We start from the raw sequence: 20,762 nt of genomic DNA on the forward strand, positions 1-20,762 counted from the left end.
TAACTTTTAACAATATTTAACTTTTTTTCTTAACCAAAACAAATTTGGCAAACAAAATTGTTCAAATGGATGGGGACATACAAAAAATACCGCGAAAGATATCACGATCATTGAAAATTTAAGGCTTCAAATTAAAATTTCATCATACTGGATTTTACGCGATCGACTAACGTAATTTCATACCGCAATTAATTACAATTCAATATAGTAATTAATATTGAATGGTATACCTGTAGTAAGAATACCTGTAATAGATCTTTCAAGCAATTGCTCCAAAACGAAATATTAATGAGAATGATGATTGAATATGCTAGTGTTTTTAAAGCAGCTTTTTCCATGTCCAATATATCGTTTTGGTGCATCAAACTGATCCTGCTTTTTTCATATTTCACGTTGGTCAGACCATATCACATATTCATCTTTAACAACACATAAAAGTTTAAATATATGTTTACCAGGCATAACTTAAATAAATTCTTCAACATCTAAAACATTAAAAATTGAAATGTTTTTCGACTCGCAATAAGTATGGCGTAGTACGCATTTAGTACTGTCTTTTCCATATAACTTTTCCAGTATTTTAATAAATGACAATATACATTGTTGAAGAAAAAGGGAGGAAAAAAAAAAAAAAAGAATTATTAAGGTACATCCGGCACAAGCCTTTATGACCATGATTTCGAATTATCATATTTTATCTTGTGGGGAAACAAAACAAAACGAAAAGCTTTCTTCGTTTTCATAAGAAAATTAAGCCCTTTTTGGGATCTCTTCTGAAAATTAAGCACTTTTAAGGTGCTTAAAAATGGTTTTCAAATTTAAGCACTTTTCATGACGCTACATATCCTGTATTTCACCAATAAATAATTGCGAAAATCCTGTTGTTTAGCCTGAAGAACTAAATCAAAGTTTATATATATATATTATATTGAAGCAGAAGGCAGTTTCGAAGACAGTGAAGGGACTTTGAATTTTTTAAGTTCGCTTTATTGCATCCATCCCGGGAGACACGAATTAAGAACAAGCAGAAGCAACGAGCACAACACAAACGAAATGGGGAAAAACTGATGAAAATTTTATCCCTGTGAACCAAATTAGAATAAATAAATGTTAGAAATAAATATTAAGTTTACAGTCAAAGACTCAAAAAGAAAGATATAATGAATCCGGCCTGAAGACTTTCTCCCTGTGAATATATTATACTGTGATTTTAATAGGGATTTCCATCATGTGTCAATCACAAGTAAGAGAATCTTATGGATCTTTTTAAAAAAATGTGCTTAGCTGGACAGTATTTTATCCCTTCACTCGGTGTGGAAACCACTGACTAAAGCATTTTCATAGAGCTTTTGTTGCATTAATTAAATAGAAACAGTGGAATGGGATCAGGAAATAAGAGAATATTTTAGAATGAAGTTAATATGGGCTAATTTAAGACAAAACTTTGGGAATTAATTAAGATTAAATTAGATTTTAAAACATCAATACACACACATATATATAATTGTCTTTTGAATTAGATAATGGTGAAGGAAAGGTGACCATTGATGATGTACTTAGAGGTTATTGACTTGTATATAAATTCGGCATTTTTGAAATCAGTAGAGATTGTGACAGAAACTCTGTCAAGGTTCTTCGAAATAGAAAATGTACAACAAAGAAGTGTATTTGCAAAATCTCTTGAAAATAGTGAGTGGTGGAGGGCAAGTGACCATTGATGACATATTTCAAGGTAATGTAGTTTCATATAAAATGAAAATTACCAAAATCATTATTTGTAACATCTTATCTTGCATTTTAGTTTTTACATTCATACATCAGAGATATATTTGTGTTTAAATAATAATATATTTATGCATTATGATTTATACTATCAATCTTTAAATCTTTTTAATCTGTTCCCATTCAAGCATAACAAGTGAATGAAAAATTTAAAAATAAAGATATCAATCTGCATAGTAAAATGAAAACATTAGAATGAATAATAAATTGGAAAATAATGATCTGAATAATTTAAAATATTTTTTAATGTGAAAATAAATTTGTCATTAAATAATTTGATTCTTCATGTAATAGTAACGAACATTGAGATTTTCTACAAGAAAAAAGTTATTTGTAAATAAAATAAACTTTAAAAATATGCTTTATAAATTAACTCAAATAATTATTAGTTGAAATTTAAAATCATTATCTTCTTTTCTACAACAGATAATTTTAATAATTTACTCTAAAATTTCAAATGCTTCAAACAATTACTAGTTTTTTAAAAATTAATTTTCTAATAGTGAATAAAAATAATACATATAAATTAACTAAGAAAGTCAATATTTGATGTCGCATTTTTTCAAAAATTCTTTTGAGATAATACTATTTAATACATACATAAATGTTAACTAATTGCTCGCTAATCTTGCTGAATGAGGGAAGAGAGGAACTGGTTCTTTTATTTTTCTAAGAAACAATTTTTAATTATTGAACTTTTTTTCCCCCCTATGACTAGATAGTAATAGTTAATTAAGAGTGTTAAATAAAAAAAAGTAATTTTTCATTTAAAAAAAAAGGGTTTATATATAACCTTTTCACCTTTGCTGACTAGCCATTCATCAAGAATACTGATTGTGTTTCTTTCAATAAACCTTCTTATACATGATTTGATATTCCTGATTGACATTTAAAAATATTTTTTGAGCCAAACTTTGATAGACATTCCAGTCTCGTAATTTTATGCATTACCCCAGTTTTGTTCATTGCATATGTAAACCATTCTAATGAATGCTACTAAAAAGGTAACTATCCAGTTCCTCTAACTTTCACTGTACTGTAACTTCTATTTCTAATTCTTCATATAAACAACACAGATATTAAACACCTTCCTTAGCTTTCAATATTTGTAAAAAATCGTGTGTGTGATTAAATAATAGCCATGGCTACTATTTCACAGCTACAACAACACAATACAATGTTAAAAAAATCAAATTTTTAAATGTTAATATACAGTAAAGATTAGCTCTGTATAATAATGTTTCAACAAGTTAAAGCAGAATAATAAACATTTCAATTTTTAAAAATGCTTTTAATTACAGATTTCCACCTTCCAAATATTAATGTGTTAAATTAGTAGTTCCCAGTCTAATGATCTATCCTGTAGGATGTTAAAATATGCATTCTCCTTTATCATTAGTAGCAGAAATTTACATTGCTTCATCAGTATATAATAAAACATCCTTGGTTTTTAATTGTTCCTTCATGTAAAAAATGCAATATATCTTCAGATTACTTTAGATATATGGTTTGAAATAAGAACATAAAATGATGGCTTAGGAAATACTATTGTTATAAACTATTTTATTATAGTAAAAACTACACAGATGTAACAATCAAATATGAAGTAGAAATACACCAAGCTGAAAATAGAATTCCATTTATTCCACAGATATGGAAAAACCAAAACATGAGAACACGAAACATTTTATACGGTGAGTTATTTTATAAATGACATATTTATGCATAATAGTTCAAATTAGCTTTCTTTTTAGCTTGAACTTCTAAAATCGCATCCATGAAGTCTTCATGAGTTACAACAGTTGCTCCTCTTCTTAAAGCAATCATTCCCTGAATTGAAAGGGATTTAAAAAGAAAAAAAAAATGCATATCAAAATCTAATTCATTCAAATTTGAACGAGCAATTTGTTTTCAACAGCAATTAATAAAAACAATAACTGGATTATTTTACATGTGTTAATCAAATTATTTTCATGTGAAAATGGATAGCCTAATTATATGTAATTAAATATTGAAATAACAGAAGACATATTACATACAATGAATATAAAATAAATATCTTACCGCTTCAACACAAACAGCCTTGCACTGGGCTCCATTAAAATCATCTGTACACCTGGCTAATTCTTCAAAATTTACATCAGGACTGAAAAAAGACAATGTAAAATAATTTTTACATGAGGTTTACTATGAAAAAAATTCATTCAATATCATGTAATTTAAGAACAATCGGGTAAAGATCATATCCATTTAAACATGAGAAAAAAATAATCATTTATGTCTTTTTTTTTTTTCGTGACTTAGATGTTAAAATTAGATTCAATTCAAGTTTCTCTTCTTTATTATGTCAATTTCTAATGAGTTATTTCATTCAAATGCATTTCAAAATCTTTTAAGCTGATATTCTCAACAGAAATAGATTGAGCTAAAAAGATAATTCTCTGTCTGTTTGATATTCTTTACTGTCTACCACTTTCTTTTCAGGTTTGACTTTTACAGAAGTAAGTTTCTGCATTCAGTCTTTACAACAGTCATAAGGATAGATTTTGAAACTAAAATGTTGGATATCCAAGTTACTCCACTGACTACATATCTAAAAATGGAAAGGCAGAAGATAATGGTAATTTTTTTTAATAGTGCAATAAATCCTAGAATCCATGTATTTCAAATTTTGTTCGCTTCTATCATATGAATGTGAAATTATATAAGGATCAGACAAATGAACATTTTATTTCATATATATATATTAGAGAGAGAGAGATTACTGATGTATTCAAAAAATGCATTTGTTTCAACATATATATGCACATTTTTCATTATAAATTTAAAATATTTGATTAAAAATCTTAAGTCTAAAAATAAGAAATGCTAATTTTATGACAGCTTTTATTAAGTTTAAGCTCAGCTTTATGGGGGAAAAGAAGATAATTGAAATATCGTGCTACAGTAGTCAAATTATCAGCACAAACATGTACAATTTCATTTTTTACAAAATAATAGTCTTCCTCAAGCACTGAATATATATATAAATAATTAAAATAAATTAAGAGAAGGCATAAGACAATTTTAAATGTATATTAAAAATTTAATAATGGCAAGGATTACTCACTCTACGTTCATCTTTCTGGAGTGAATCTGCATTATACGAGCTCTAGCTTCTTCATTAGGATGAGGGAATTCAATCTTTCTATCTAATCGACCAGATCTGAGAAGAGCAGGATCAAGTATATCCACTCTATTTGTTGCTGCTATAACCTGAAAACATAAATAAATACTATATTATGAAGGGAAAAAAATATATACACATGCTACACATTTCAAAAATCTTGTTTTTAATAAAAGAACAAGATATTTTGTTATTTTAAAGAAGCTTTTTTTAAACTACACATTGGTAAATGCATCGTTCTTTTAGGTTTAAAAAAAATTCCTTCTGCTTTAAACATTTACTTACTTTAATATCTGTACTTGAGCTAAATCCATCAAGTTGATTCAGTAATTCCAACATAGTTCTCTGTACTTCACGATCACCAGCTTTTTCACTGTCAAATCGTTTTGTACCTGAAATAACAAAAAATTTCAGAATTAAAATGCCTGATCCATATCAAAATGAATTCATGCTTTTAAGAATAATGCGTAAAAAATATCACTATGACTTGTAAATTTGATAGAATGATTTTGAATTCAAACAAAATTTTGGGATTAAAAGAATTATGTCATGCTATGAGAATAAAATTGAAATGGGTAACAGAAATAAAACACACCTATAAATGTTACCACAAAGATTCATTTTCAATAATAAATATATGATGACCTAATTCTGCATATATACACTATTTGCTATAGTTAGTGTATGATTATATTTTATATTTCATTAGACGATATATTAACTCAATGGTCACTTCCTAAATCAGCGGAAATGGTCTTCTCTCGACTTTTTTGCAGACTCTTTATTAAAGGAGCCATCCGCCCTGCAAAGAACAGTTTTGTGCTTCGTAGTAAAGTAAAGAAAATCAAATGGGGAATTTGGGTTGATATTTTTTTGACCAACTGAAATTAAATTTTGACACAGAACTACAATTTTAGTAATAAAACACCAAATTTCATTTATCTAAATCACTGTGTCTTTTAATTATCACATTAGCGTGCAAGCAAGTATACATATCAACAGAAAACAACTCTTAAATGGATGTGATTAATTTTAATTATAGATTTAATAAACAATATAATATTTTAGGTGTTAAACCTATATACCAATTTTTTCTATACAGCTATTTAATTTTTTTTAAAATTATTTTGATAATTTGTATTTAGACAGCTATATTTTAGGCAAAACTTAGGAACAACACAAAGAACACACATGAGAATGAGGAAAATGTGTGATAAATAAAGTACACAAAGAACAAATTTTATTTTTGACTAAACAGAAATTTACAACATGTCTTTGGGCAGATTTTCAATAAGTCTTGGGTCATGATCAAAATGTAAAAACTGCTTACACATAATAAAATTCAAATACAGATGTAGAAACAAAATATTTCACAAGAATAGTAGATATGAAAGCAAATTCAAAAGATGAACAGGGTAAAACTAAACACAAATCTTCCTCGATATATATTTAAGCTCCATTGTGACTTACAGGCTATGGGTCTGATTTATATTTTTCAATGCTATTTTCATTCAAATAGTGTATAAAAATTCAACTGAAAACACAAGAATTTACTTATGAACACATATATAGATATGAAAAATACATAATATTTTCTCTGTTACACAAATTGTAAGCAAAATTACATTTAATTAGAAACTTATTTGTAGCTACATTTCTGTATTAATGAAGAGGTCATAAATGTAAAGAATGTTTAGCCTGAATATGTTGAGGAAAAAAAAAATTTTAAAATCTAAAGCCAAATTACCAATAGCATCTAATTCATCAATAAATATAATTGCAGGTGCCTTTTCTTTGGCTAAAGCAAATGCATCTCGGACCAACTTAGCTCCATCACCAATAAACATCTGTACAAGTTGAGGTCCAGCCAATTTCAAGAAAGTCGATTTTGTTTGAGCAGCACATGCTCGAGCCATTAATGTCTTTCCTGTTCCAGGAGGTCCATATAAAAGAACACCTAAAGAAATGAAAAAACAATTATTCTATGATGTTTGACTTAACATATCTTAAAACTATATAATGATGTAGGCATGCCAGCAAAAAGAATATACTAAAAAAAAATTTAATGGTACAACCAATAGTAAAATCATTTGTAATATGCCCCTCTATGTTTATAAATGTTCTAAATAAGCATTTATGATATCACTAGAAGTAATAAAAATTTCTTTGATGATAAAATAATCAGTCACAGAACCCTAAAAATATTAATAATTATAAACTTCAGAACAATCCCTCTCATTTAAACACGCATATATATATATATATATATATATATATATATATATACTGGTGTGCAAAACTAAAGCAACAGATACTTTTTTTGCCATAACTCCATGAGAAATCTGAGACATGAAATTCAGAAATGAGAGAAAGCATTTTGTACTTAAATGTGGGTGAAAGCATAGTTGCCCAAAAATTAATGCAATGCATATAGTAAGGAATCAAAGAAAAACAAAAAATGGTTTTATTAAACGAATAATATTGGTATACATGATTATCAGTCCAAGAGGGAGAACAACAAGCAGATGTTCCTTAGTATGGGATATGCCCTCTCCTTACTTTAATGCTTGCTTCGCACTATCTCTCCATATGCAGCATCAGATTGTGCAACAGTTCTTATGGTAAGAGTGCCCATTCCTCAATCAGCATCTGTTTCAGCTGTTGGGTGTTACCTGGTGGATATAATCATGCTGCAAAGTTCTTCCCAAAGCATCCCACACTTGTTCTATGGGATTTAAATAAGGAGAGACAACATTATTGTTGATTCCAAACTCTTCAGCTACACTGGTCAAATTGTGCCCCTTCACCAACTTTCCGATCATTCTTCCATGTGTGAAGTCATCCAGATGATTTCTTCTAGCCATATTTCACAAAAGAACTCATTTGCAGCAAATGTCTTTAATTACATCATCATTCTTCCTTTTCTTGTAGTCTTGAACTGCATGTGCTGGCTGTACGCATTTTGCATACACTCACGTTGTGTATGATGTTTTGCTCCTGAGATTTGTGTATGCATCACCTTTCTACCGAATTGCGTGCTCATTGTACTGATCGTAATAACCCCTTTTCTGCAATTTCATGGCTAATTGCTTAAAAGTTACATTGTTGCTTAAGTTTTGCAGACCAGTGTGTATATTATATATATATGTGTGTGTGTAATGATATTTTAAGAATTTAATTTAAAATTAATTTCTTAATTTTTAGCTCAATTTAGCCCATATTAACTTCATTCAAGAATATTCTCTTATTTCCTGATCCCATTCCACTTTTTCTATCTAATTAATTCAACAGAAACTTTGTAAAATTGCTGAATCGACTAAAAGCCTCACTTTCCCACACTCCAAGTGAAGGGACAAATTCTTTTTAAAAAGATCCCTGCGTTTCCCTTGCCTCACGCACATGTAGAGAAAATCCCTATCATTATATCCCCCCCCCCCTTCAAATATCATTGTATTAGCATTGTGAAAAAATGTTTTCCCTACCAATATCTCATGTTATATAAGACCAGGGATAAAATGTTCACGAGCTTTCCCTCATTTTGCTCTGTGTTGTGTGTTTGCTCGTCACTCCTGCTAGTACATAATGTGTGTCTCCCTCAGATGAAACAAAACGATGTCAAAAAATCGAAAGTCTCTTCACTGTCTTCTGATTAAAAAAATTATATGCTTACATATATATATATATATATATATATATATATATATATATATATATATATATATATATATATATATAATGCTTCCTTATATCTTTAAAAATAATAAATAAATAAATATTTGGCTGAAAAATTTTATATACTTGGGGAAACAAATATTATTCACATGGAAAAAAGTTTCAATGTAAATTAAGAACTGTATTAAACCCCTTGAATCAACAAAAATTTATACTTTTAAATTCTGAAACAATTCTAAAAATCAAAAGCGTAATCCTAATTTTTCAAACATTTAATGAGTAAATGAAAATTCATTTGTTTTTTATGTGTTAGAATTCTACATTTTTCTCACTAATATTTCAGTATAATAAAAAAAAGTTAATTTTTTAAATATTATTTACAAGTTCAGACATGATGCAAATCAATGAACAATTAATTGATTCAATAAAATACAAAATCAGTTGGGTGAAAGCATTGTTCATTCTTAAAGACAAAATGGAAGGGAAAGAAGCATACCTTTAGGTGGTTGGATACCCAAATTTTCGAATTTCTCTCTATGTGTCATAGGCAGAACAACAGCTTCAATAAGCTAAGAAAATATATGGCAATGTAAGCAACATTTAATTATAATTTTTTTAACAGAACATGACATTTTAATTATTTCTTAGAAAATGTATAAAATGTTATTAATTTCATGACTGGATATTTCACTAAGATACAATAAGAATTAATTTATTTTTCTCTCTAACTATTGATACCAATTTATAGAACCAAATATATATGAAGCATTTAATCCTAAAAACCTCTATGTGTTAAGCCTACATTATAGTATGCATCAATTTGATCCAATTATTAAGTATGTATTAATTCCAACATATCTGCTTTACTTATGAAAACTTCAAAAGAGTTATAAGCTTTACAATATACTTATAAACAAATGCACACATTGTTCACTTAATCAAATATGACGGGGAAAAAATGTTCCTTAATTATTCACAAATATCGCAGATAAGTGAAACTCAGTAATTGAAATTTGCAAGTAGTTGGCATATTGTAAATTTTTATTCTGTGCATTACAAAGGAAAATTCTCATGCAGAAAAGGAATGGTTATTGGGGGAAAGAAAAACAAGACTCTGATGTGAATGAATTTGAGAAGACATTTTCCTTTTCTTTTTGAATTTAATCATTTTATGCATACATGAAAAAAATAGGAATATTTTACAGTAAATTTAAATTTACATACACACATGAGCAGTATCTTTTTTATGTCTTCCCAACTTTAATATTTTATATTTAGAAACAATACATACAGAGATGTTGAAAAAAGAATGTAATAGATCCAAATTTAAAATTTAAAAAAAAAAAATAATTTTTTTAACGCACTGTAGAATTTGTAAGGAAAGAAAAGAGAAATTATTAAACACAAATTAGGCATTGCATGGTACATCACAAGACAAAATGCAAGCCAACACTCATATAAAGTATAAAAGGTTTGTTGGGAGGGGGCGAAGAAAGGAGGAAGAATATAGACATAAAAACAAGAAGAAATATATATTATATTAATTGTTGGATGTTATATAGTGTATATATACACCTATCTAATTCTATTCATGTTTGAATATTCTCAATGTTTTAAAACTTCCATCAATATTTCACACATAAATTAAATAGACAATTATTTTATTTTCAAAAATATATATACAAACTTTTTTTTTTTTGGCATCAAAACTCCATAGAAAAAAAAAAGAAGTTAAAAAAGCATCCATAATTTAAAACATTAAAAAAAATGTAATGATAAAATATAAGAACCTCTTGAATTTGCTTATCTAATCCACCTATATCACTGTACTGTTCAGTTGGTCTTTCATCCACTTCCATAGCCTTGACACGAGAGTCATACCTATTGTATGAATAGATCAATAAATTACAACCACCAGAAAAGTACATTTAATTTTTGTTTTCTTTATATAGAAGGAATAAATGAAACTATCTACTTACTCTTGTGGTAAGGTTTCCAAGATAAGATATGAATCTTTGTTAACACCCTATAAAAATAAAGAGTAATTAAGATATATAGAAATTCACATTTTCCTTGCATATCTTTAGAAAAAAGCAATAAACAAATTTGGTGGAAAATGTATATGTATATGTATATGTACATATTGAAACTTTTCTTCCAAAAATTAAAAAACTTACAACTAAATCTGCAGGTTTCAGTTTTTCAGCATCAACTAAACCAATCACAGGCAAGAAATAAGTCTATAAAAACAAAGAAACAATAAAAATAACATTCTATTTCATAGAAAATTTTAATGTAATATTTAAAACATTTACAAATAATAAATAAGAATCAAAATTTAATTAAATATACAAATTAAAATAATTTTCATTAATTTCAACTATTATATAAAAATATGAAACATTATCAAGTAGATCAGGATTCTCACTCTTTTCTTGAATAAAAATTTTAAAGCCTTTGAAAGGGTTTTTTTTTTAAAGCTAATTTAATTATTTTTAAGGCAATTTGGAGTATAATGATTTAATATACTATTAACAATTAATTTAACAAGTTAGTTACAAAATAATTGAACATATAACATATAAAATAACATATTGAGTTTGTCTTTACAAAAAAAATTAATAATTAAATTTGAATACAAAGAAAATATACAATTTGACATCCCAAAAATATACTGATTATAAATAACATTTCAAAAGAATAACACTTATACAGGTTTTCATCACAATTGTATTCCTCAAACATGGAAAGCACAATTACAACTTTTTTTTTTCTTTCAAGAGTCAGAAAACTTATTATATTTGAATACATAGAAATTTATTAAAATGAATGAATAATCAAAATTTAAATATATATTGAAATCTTAAATATAAAAAATAATGATTAAAATTAATGAGTTATGAAAATTTGAATTGTTAATTGTCCTAAAATAGTGATATTCAAAAGTTCATAGCTGAGTCGTATTTGGTTGCAAAGGAAGAAACTTTTTATTTTAAATTATGAAGTATCAAGAATATTTCATTGAATACAATTCATTATGACTAAAAGAGTGTATAAAATTTAGACTTTCAAAATTTATTGACTGAAGCAAAACAAAATATCATTATGTAAATGCTTTTGTAACTAAAACTAAAAACTGAATTATATGATGAATCAGAGAAATTTTTGTTAAATTCTTTAAGATACTGCAAAAATTATAAAGCAATATGCTGTTGTGCACATAAGATATCAATGCTGAATGATTTTGCTTTCTGTACTAATGTACATGTTTGATTTCAACAAAAAGGATTTTATTTTAATGGATATATTATTATTCCTATTTAATTTAAAAGTGAAATCTCATGGAAACTGACAGAAAATTAGAAATACACATCGTACATGAGATGAACAACATCAGGCTTCGATAACAGTATGAGTGATGTGATTATCAAAATTTGAAGCTTAAAAATATTTTGCTGAAGGAGGTATTAAAAAAGACCAAGTTGCTTAATATACTGAATTAAAAATTTTAAGAAACTTTAATCCATGTAAAACCAGCTGATTGCAAAAGCAGTAAGCATTACATAAATCATGAAAAATATTTTAGTGTCCTTATAAAGTCAAACCTTATGTTTCATTACTTGCCTTTATATTTTTTACAAACTTGCTTTGATTTAGGGGGTATGTTTCAGGATTAGATTAATCATTCAAAACTAGATTTCAAACTTTAGTTGAAATAACATAAAATTAGAGAAGCAAATGGCACAATGAATGCAATTATAGAAACTTCTTTAAAATAGTACAAGTTACATCACTATAAAAATTTGAAGTTTGAATCATTTTACTGAGGAAGTTATTAATTTATATATAACAAATTCCATTAAAATTTTGCATAACGAATAATCCCAGAGAATCAACTGGTCATCAAAGGCAGATAGTAATAATGATAAATAAGATCCTAGAAGTTTTATTTAATCAATAGTTTCCACAAATGATGTTAGTGCTCAGATGAATAATAGTGAAAGGCATACTAAATGGATTGTTTTAAAACAAATTTTGCTTCAATATGAAACTTAATGCAAAACTGTACATAAATATGTAATTTCTGTAAAAATATCATTTTCAGTTAAGTATTTTTTTCATATTTCATTTGAATTATATATAAATAAGCTTTAAGAGAAAGACTCGTATTTAACAATACTGTTTCATTTAATATATTTTTATTAAATAAATTGTTGCATTATAAACAATATTCTGATATATTTTTAAATTCATAATGTAGTTTAAAGTAGTTCTTGGTTTATATCAAAATATTATACCACAATTACATGGAAAATGAAAATAATTTCTTCTTTAATAATGAAGAATGAATTTCACTAAATGCCTGAATTTTGAGATTTATTACCAAACAATTCAAATGCTCATATGGAAAATAAAGGAAAAAGGTTGGCAAGATCATTTTTTTTTATAATAGAAATGCTTAAATAACTTAATTCTACTAATTTTCAATCAACTGAAACTAAGAATAAAATATTCAAATTATAAAGAAAAAAGATGTACATAGCAACTATAATAACGATAATGAAAGTAATATTTTAAACCTGTCTAGTTGAGGTTTTTATCACTGCACATTTTCCTTTCCGCTGTGAATCCAAATCTACATTAGCACCATCCTCTTCTCCAAGTTCTTGAGGATCAACATCAAGAAGCTATTAAAAATATAAGCAAGCAAATTAATTAAATCAACATAAATTAACAGAGTTAAATGAAAAACAACACAATAATTACAAACAACATTCCCTTCAAGAATTTTGTGTAAATTTTTCATTCTAATGTTTTTACATATATATTCATAAAAGAAAGAACTAAATAAAACATTATTAAACAATTAACTGAAACAAAATATTTTATAAGATATTTGCAATTAATGGCTTTGATCATTTAATAAATTACAAAACTCATATAACAAAAGCAATATCTCTGAAATGCACTTTTGCAATGCAAGCCTTATGCTGGCCATCAGTGAATATTTCTCAATCACTGAAATGTTTTCCTTTCCTCTCCAACATCTGATGCTTTAATTTAAAAACAACATTTGTTGGCTTAAACAAAAAGCTGCAATCTTTAGTACATATGTAACAGCCCAATATCATTTTGCTTCAGTAATTTCTACATTCTAATCTTGACAAAGAAATAATATTATGTATGATAGCATTCTGTTCAAAACACTATTACTTTTAAATATATTATAAAATTATAATATTTAAACAAATACACTGATACATATGGGGAAAAATGCAATACTTCTAAATTCATAAGAGAATTTTTCTTGCCCCTTTTAACTAAATTTTTTATCTGTAAGTTAGCAACTTTAGCAGAAAATGACTTTTATGGTTAATAGTTAAGGAAAAAATAATTATGCATATAAATGAACACACACACAAAAATAAAACTATAAAAACATTTTTCTTAAATTGTCAGTTTAGTAAAACTCTTACATCATTAAGCCAAAGATTAAGAATCAGGCAATTATATTACAAAATGATTAAAATAAACTTATTATTAATGATTATTAATAATGATTAAAAAAAACTTATTACAAACGAAATGTGATTTGAGTAGAAAACTGTACTGCACAACAACATTTTCACTTACGGTATATCTCATTCAGTTCAAGCAACATCCAGGTTTGTCTGAATAGGTACTCATAAGTAGTATTTATGCATTTCTCTAGATAAGAGCAAGATTTGCACTTTTTTCATTTTCTTTTTGTTTTATCTTTCAAGTTTTCCTTGCTTAAGAGTATATCTGAATTCTGTGAGTCAGCTTTAATCTTTCTATTTATGGCAATTATTATTATTTTTATAATATTCCATCATAAATCATAAAGTGATATTTTACTTTCAGAATATTTATTATAAAGGGCATGTGAAATGACTACAATTACTCCAAAAAAAATAAGAAAGAATGATTTTCTTTATACTAGCATAGTACTTTTCCCTCCAAGAGATAATATGACAGCGTTAGATAGATCTTGTTAATCTATAAGGGACCGATTATAATCATCCAAAGCTTTTGTTTTATTTCATTTTTTTTTTTATTTTTGTATTCCATGGTAATGTAACATATTTAATAATCATTTTTCCACTTTCCAGTCATTCCAACAATATCATTTCATAATTTGAATATCTTTTAGAGGATATTTGCAAGTGGTTCTTAATACACCTGTGCAGTGTATTAAATCTTTTATTTAAGAGTAATTAACTAAGAAAAAGATATTATAATAATTATCAATAAAAACATTGTGAAGGACACTGAATTTTTTTTTGTGTGCATGATTTTCTTTTCCCACGTTTTTTAATAGGCCAGTATAAACTGTAACTTTTTGCACTTTGCAAACTGTAATTTAATCCACTTGAAGAAGTTAAAATATAATTTTATACCATGTTTGTTTTTTAATGTATTGGTAAAATAATAATATACTTCATCATATATTCGTCTTTAAAAAGTTCTAGATTAAGATCATACACTGGTACATTCTTTTATTGAAAATAATAATAAGTTACTGGGTGTAGTTTGTTAACTTGTCTGTAGACTGAAGTTCAGTTGCACAATTATTTGCAGAAAACAATGTGTATAAAATTAATAAAAAATGATTTTGATTAATGCTATCTGCAATGTTTATATTATAAAATAATGGGTCCTTCTCCATATAATCTTGAAATTTACTCTTTTTACATTCTTCATTTGCAAAAATACTTTTCAAAAACTAAAATTTCACCCACTTCTAAAACTTTCTACAGAGTAATTTCTGATTTTTCTTTCATTTTATCGCTGAATAGTATTTCCAAAGCATAGCGAGGACTCTTAAACTATTTTTTGGAGAAATTCATTGATAAAGGAAAGTCAAAAACACTGCAAAACCAAATTTTTTTCTTATAATCCATAAAAAGTAAATTGAATTGACCAAATTAGCAGGCACTAAGTTTTTGTAAATAGATGATTTACCATACTAATTACATTTTTTTTTCCAATCTGTAAAGAGTATTACTTCCAAATGTTGACAAATATTAAGGTGCATTGTCTTCTGTCTCGCAACCCAACACTTCTATAGTGTCGACAGCAACATCACTACCTGCTTATGATTCACTGAGAGAATATAGTCTCCATTGTCTGTGCTCTCGTAATTGGAAAGATTTATCTTTTCTAGAGATTCTAAAATTTCAGCATCAGACAACTTTATATTTACTTTCCATTCCTTCAGCAATGAAGCTCTTGTCATACTTTATAAAATGCACATAAAAAATTAACACAAAATTTTAAAAGCATGCATGAAATAAACAAATATTAATAATGCTTTACTAAATAATCTCTTTGTTCAACTTTCAAAGCCACATTAAAAATAACTTGTATAACTAATGATAGTTGATCATTATCCCATAGTATTGCCACATATGAAGTGGTACCATTCTGATAAGTCAGGACAATTGTGGCAATGATCATGTTAACTTGAAAATTGTTTGAAGTTTTCTGTTATTTTCTGCTTTATAATTCCACTATTTGCTTGCTTTAAAGCAAAAATTAAAATTCAAAACTGAAAATGGCTGTTTTCACATTCCAAACTGCACACATAACTATTATGACAATTTTATATCAGCAAAGTTTCAACAACTAAAGCTTGATAAAGTTTAACTAAATGCTGCATCATTATTTAACATTTATATCATAAAGAATAAAAAATGTAAAAGAATTTCATTCCTACTTCACCTTAAATCCAAGAATATTTTACACACACATTTATAAATATATACTTCAAATTTTGCTCATAAATATTGGAAGCATAAGAAAGCCTTTAATGAAGGTTTTGTGATAATTACAAAAACAGCTAACTGGTAAAAAAAAACACACACACACAAATAATGTAATCTAATGCAATGTTAGGAATTTTAGTTTTAGATAAATAAAAATTAATACCTCAATAACATTGGAGACAAGATATGGTAATGTTTTATTAACTTTAATTTTTTCATTGTTTTCTTTAATCTTTTCTTTCTGGGCTTGCAGTTCATGAGATATTCTCATAACTTCACTCTTCATGATCTAGGAAAAAAAAAAAAAGAATAAAAACTATATTTAATATTATAAAGAAAATAAGAACAAAAGAAAATTTAAGTGGTAGACATGTTGTACAATTTAGAAAATTTTAAGTAAAGAAGAAAAAAGTGCAAAATACGATATACTACTGAATATTGATATACAATGGTATGGCAAATTAGAAAATCCTATGAAATTTTTCATTAAACAATTAAGGCCACCATTCTGATTTTAAAATATAATTTTATTTCTAAAATGATATTCTATTGTGTCTTTTTTGCTTTAACTAATAAGTGACTATGGCCTAAACTCCTAAACAATTTTTGATTGGCATTTACACATTAACTGGATTTTAAAGTTAAAACATCTGCCTTCTGAAATTCCTTTGCTTTATATTCTGAATTATTAACAAGGTTTAAAGGAAATTAAAAGGGATCTCCATTTTTTGATTTTATGATATATTTTTACAATTTTTAATGACATCTACAACATTTTTATATACCTTCAAATTATTTCCCTATATCTTCCAATTATTTCTAAATTAATATAGACATCAATGAATTAACAAAAAGACATTAAGAGAGATAGAAACACAAATCAACTATTATTTTTTTTATTAACTTCTAATGATTTTGTATTATTTTTATTTCAATAATGAAGCTAAATAGAATTTTAAGCATGTTTTTAAAGGTATTTTCTTATATATTAACCACATGCCATTGGTGAACTTTGTCAAATTTTAGCTAAGATAAAACCTAACAGTTTATGATATTTGGAAATTGTTTGGTGGCATGTGGTTGGTTGCCAGACATTAATTGTTGACATACATCTATTATGTAGATGCTGTAATTTTCAGTTATCCTCCATTACCTTATGCTGCCAAGTAATACTTTCAAAAAAAGAAAGAAAGAAATACATTAAAACATTCATAAGATTATTAAGAAAAACACAAACATTATACATTTATTTGTATTTATTGCCTTTTTATTAATATCACTGTGGTGAAAAACTTATAAGTTATATGAAATTTGATAACTTTTCATACACCATATTCAATTTTTTTCATTGCTACCATATTTTTTTCACTATATTATACAAGATAATACAATTCAATTCATCATGAAATCAAATTTCTAGTGGTATAGACACAAATTATTGGAATATAATCTTAATAGTATTTTGGTCATAGTGAAAGTGTAAAGAAATATTTTAAAATTGTATAATAACAGAATCCAGTTTGAACAAACCATATGAAGATACATCACAACTTGTACCAAGAATTTAAAAAAAAAAAAAGAAAAAAAAAATGCTCATAGACTTTTAAAAATTTTATACTATAAAGAAATGGAATTTTAAATACAAAGGAAAAATTCTGATTCTCAGAAATTCATAGATAAACTCCTTCACCAACATGAAAAATATTCAGCTTTTGTATTACTAAAGAATAGTAATACGAAATACAAGTATACAAATACAATATTGAAGGCAAAGGTAGTCATTTAGGATGACCTGTTTAAGCATGAAACCACACAGTGTTTATGAATGACAATTCACGATAAGGAAGTCAAAAGTATACCAAGTAAAGTAAGCTGCAATCTAAATTATGAAGACAATAGAAAAAAAAAAAAATAATAACAACTAATTTAGCTAGCTAACTTTTAGAGAAAGTACATATTAAAGCGATTCAGATATATTAGATCCAATCCTTTATATGATGCTTCAGTACTTAAAGCATATCATAAGAGGAATATATTTAAAAAAAAAAAAATTAAAGGATTACCTTAATTTCATTATCCATAAGCCTTGTGCGACTATTAATTTCATCAGTGGACATACGTAACACTTCTTCACCCACTGCATCATCCTGCTAATATAATAAATATCAAATGTAAATAACATAGTATAACAATCAAATATTAGAAAAAAAAATTATGAGAATCAACAGTTGAATCCCAGTTTAGTGTGACCCCGAGCTTGTTGCCTTCAGATGTCACCAAAAAAAGATAGCGAAATAATTTTCTTAATAACACTAATACTGATTTGTTTACAATTTTTTTTACTCACTGACATGTAATATAGCAACTTTATAAGAAATGAAAATTAAAAATAATTGGCAAATAGACTTCCATTAAAGAATTTTATTAAATTATGTTTTATAATTGAAAGTATTATTACTTCTAATAAAACATTCAGTGCTATTTTTAAAATAAACTATGAACAGATAATATTTATCCTTTTGCAATTCTTTAAAATCAAAATCATCTGTTTATGAATTTTATCAGAACAGAGAGTAAAAAAATAAAAACATCTGCTTGAGCTTTTTGAATCATTTGTCTTTATTTCACAATTTTTTCATTTTAATATTATTTTAACATTTTAATAATATTCTTTGCCATCTGTCATTCCTTTCCAATGCCTAATGATTAGTATAGCCAGAAATATTTTGAGGAATATTGTATTTGAGACTACAATGTCTACATTTCAAAATATATGCATCAGCGACAAAATGATATTTGCATCACTGAAAAGTTCCAATCGTTTTTGAAAAATGGGAATCTCTAAATCATTTCCTGCTCCCATGAAGAATTACTTGAACCGAATCAGTGTATTTATTCATTCAAATTTCTTCTTAAGAAGACCATCAATCTCTAGTGAAGTTATTAGGAATGGGTGCTTTCATTTTTCCTTGTGCTGTTAATGTTATTCTCAGCCAGCTTAAGTTTAATGATCTAGCAAAGCTACTAGGTTCTTACTCCTGTTGCTACCAAAGCCAGAGGATATTTTTTTATCCTAAGTTAAAAAATTCTGCCTGGTGCTTTCTTCCGATGCCAAAGACATCAGAAGAAAGAATTTGAATTTTATTGTCTAAAGTACAGATTGACTCAGTCAGTATGCAAAAGTTCATTATTTCATAATTCAAAGGAATTTCAGCAACTGTGACCCATAATGGTTGAAAAAAAAATGTTCTTTGATAAAACAATCATAGTGAATAAGTATCATAATTTTAATAAAAATTGTGGGCAATTGTAACGATTTCATAGTATTGTTTATATGGGCAGCCTTCTTGGTTGAAAGCTTTGTACAGTTGACACTTTGACAAAATAAGAGGCACATTAAGCATAGATTTTACTGAAATTAAAACACACACACACACACACAAAATTCCATGATTTGTCAAAAAAAAAAAAAAAAAAAAGAGATAGCACATACTTTAAGGATGTAGATTTAGAAAGGTGGAAATGTTTAAATTTTCATTAGTATATACTTTACATATATAAAAATGGGAATGTAATGAAAATTCATAATATTTCATTTATATTTACAATTCAACATCAATCATATTGTAGCACTGTTAATAAACAAACAGAAATTCTACAACAAAGAAAATAAACTTGTCTAAATATTTAACTTAATCAGAAAAAAATTCTCAATTGTTAAGATTATTATTATATTAAGTTACTGACCTGAAATGAACTTGCATTTACACAATAATCACAAAAATAAAAATAATAAACAAATCATCCCATCCTTTATCATTATAAAATTTTTGCTTCACAAGAACATCGAATATGACTTTTTCAAAGCATAAATTTGCTTGAAATTTTCATTTAAGTCAAAAATCATTCGAAGCAAAAACAATGAGAAAAACGCAAGTCATTCCACCGAAACAACGTTAGTAGACAATATAATTTTATTTAAAGACCATAACGATGCTATGGTTAAATTTAGTTTCTCTATAATTATTAAAAAATAATTAAAATGTCAAATATTTTTTTTAAAACTTACCTCATTTACTTCCATTGGAACTGGAGCCGTAGTAGTCATGATGATGATTTGATTGAAATAAAGATGCACGGACTGCTGCCAATTTTCAAATAAGATCCAAAGTATTAATTATAATACAAAAGAAAGTTGAAAATTATACAGTTTAGTAGTAAAATAAATGTAACTGATATCTCTGAAAACATTCAACATCATTTTTATTTAGTAACGATGAATTTTATTTTACAAAGAATGGATTTATTATTGATCCATTCAAATTATTTTATTTTATTGTGGCATATTAGAT

General features: G+C 26.5%; 1 protein-coding gene across 1 annotated transcript; it reads right to left on the minus strand.

Moving 5' to 3' along the window:
* Nucleotides 1-3,325: 3,325 nt before the first annotated feature.
* Nucleotides 3,326-20,551, minus strand: LOC129961688 (26S proteasome regulatory subunit 6A-B). The gene is made up of 13 exons (XM_056075222.1): nt 20,480-20,551; nt 18,474-18,560; nt 16,574-16,699; nt 13,201-13,308; nt 10,798-10,860; nt 10,600-10,646; nt 10,411-10,501; nt 9,117-9,189; nt 6,696-6,905; nt 5,234-5,340; nt 4,892-5,037; nt 3,847-3,928; nt 3,326-3,612 (listed from the first exon to the last, which is right to left on the minus strand). The coding sequence occupies exons 1-13, from the start codon at nt 20,516-20,518 to the stop codon at nt 3,502-3,504; spliced, it is 1,290 nt and encodes a 429-aa protein (XP_055931197.1). The 5' UTR covers nt 20,519-20,551; the 3' UTR covers nt 3,326-3,501.
* Between the last annotated feature and the right edge of the window lie 211 nt (nt 20,552-20,762).

The sequence above is a fragment of the Argiope bruennichi genome, chromosome 2, assembly GCF_947563725.1.
Source record: "Argiope bruennichi chromosome 2, qqArgBrue1.1, whole genome shotgun sequence".
Taxonomy (NCBI): domain Eukaryota; kingdom Metazoa; phylum Arthropoda; class Arachnida; order Araneae; family Araneidae; genus Argiope; species Argiope bruennichi.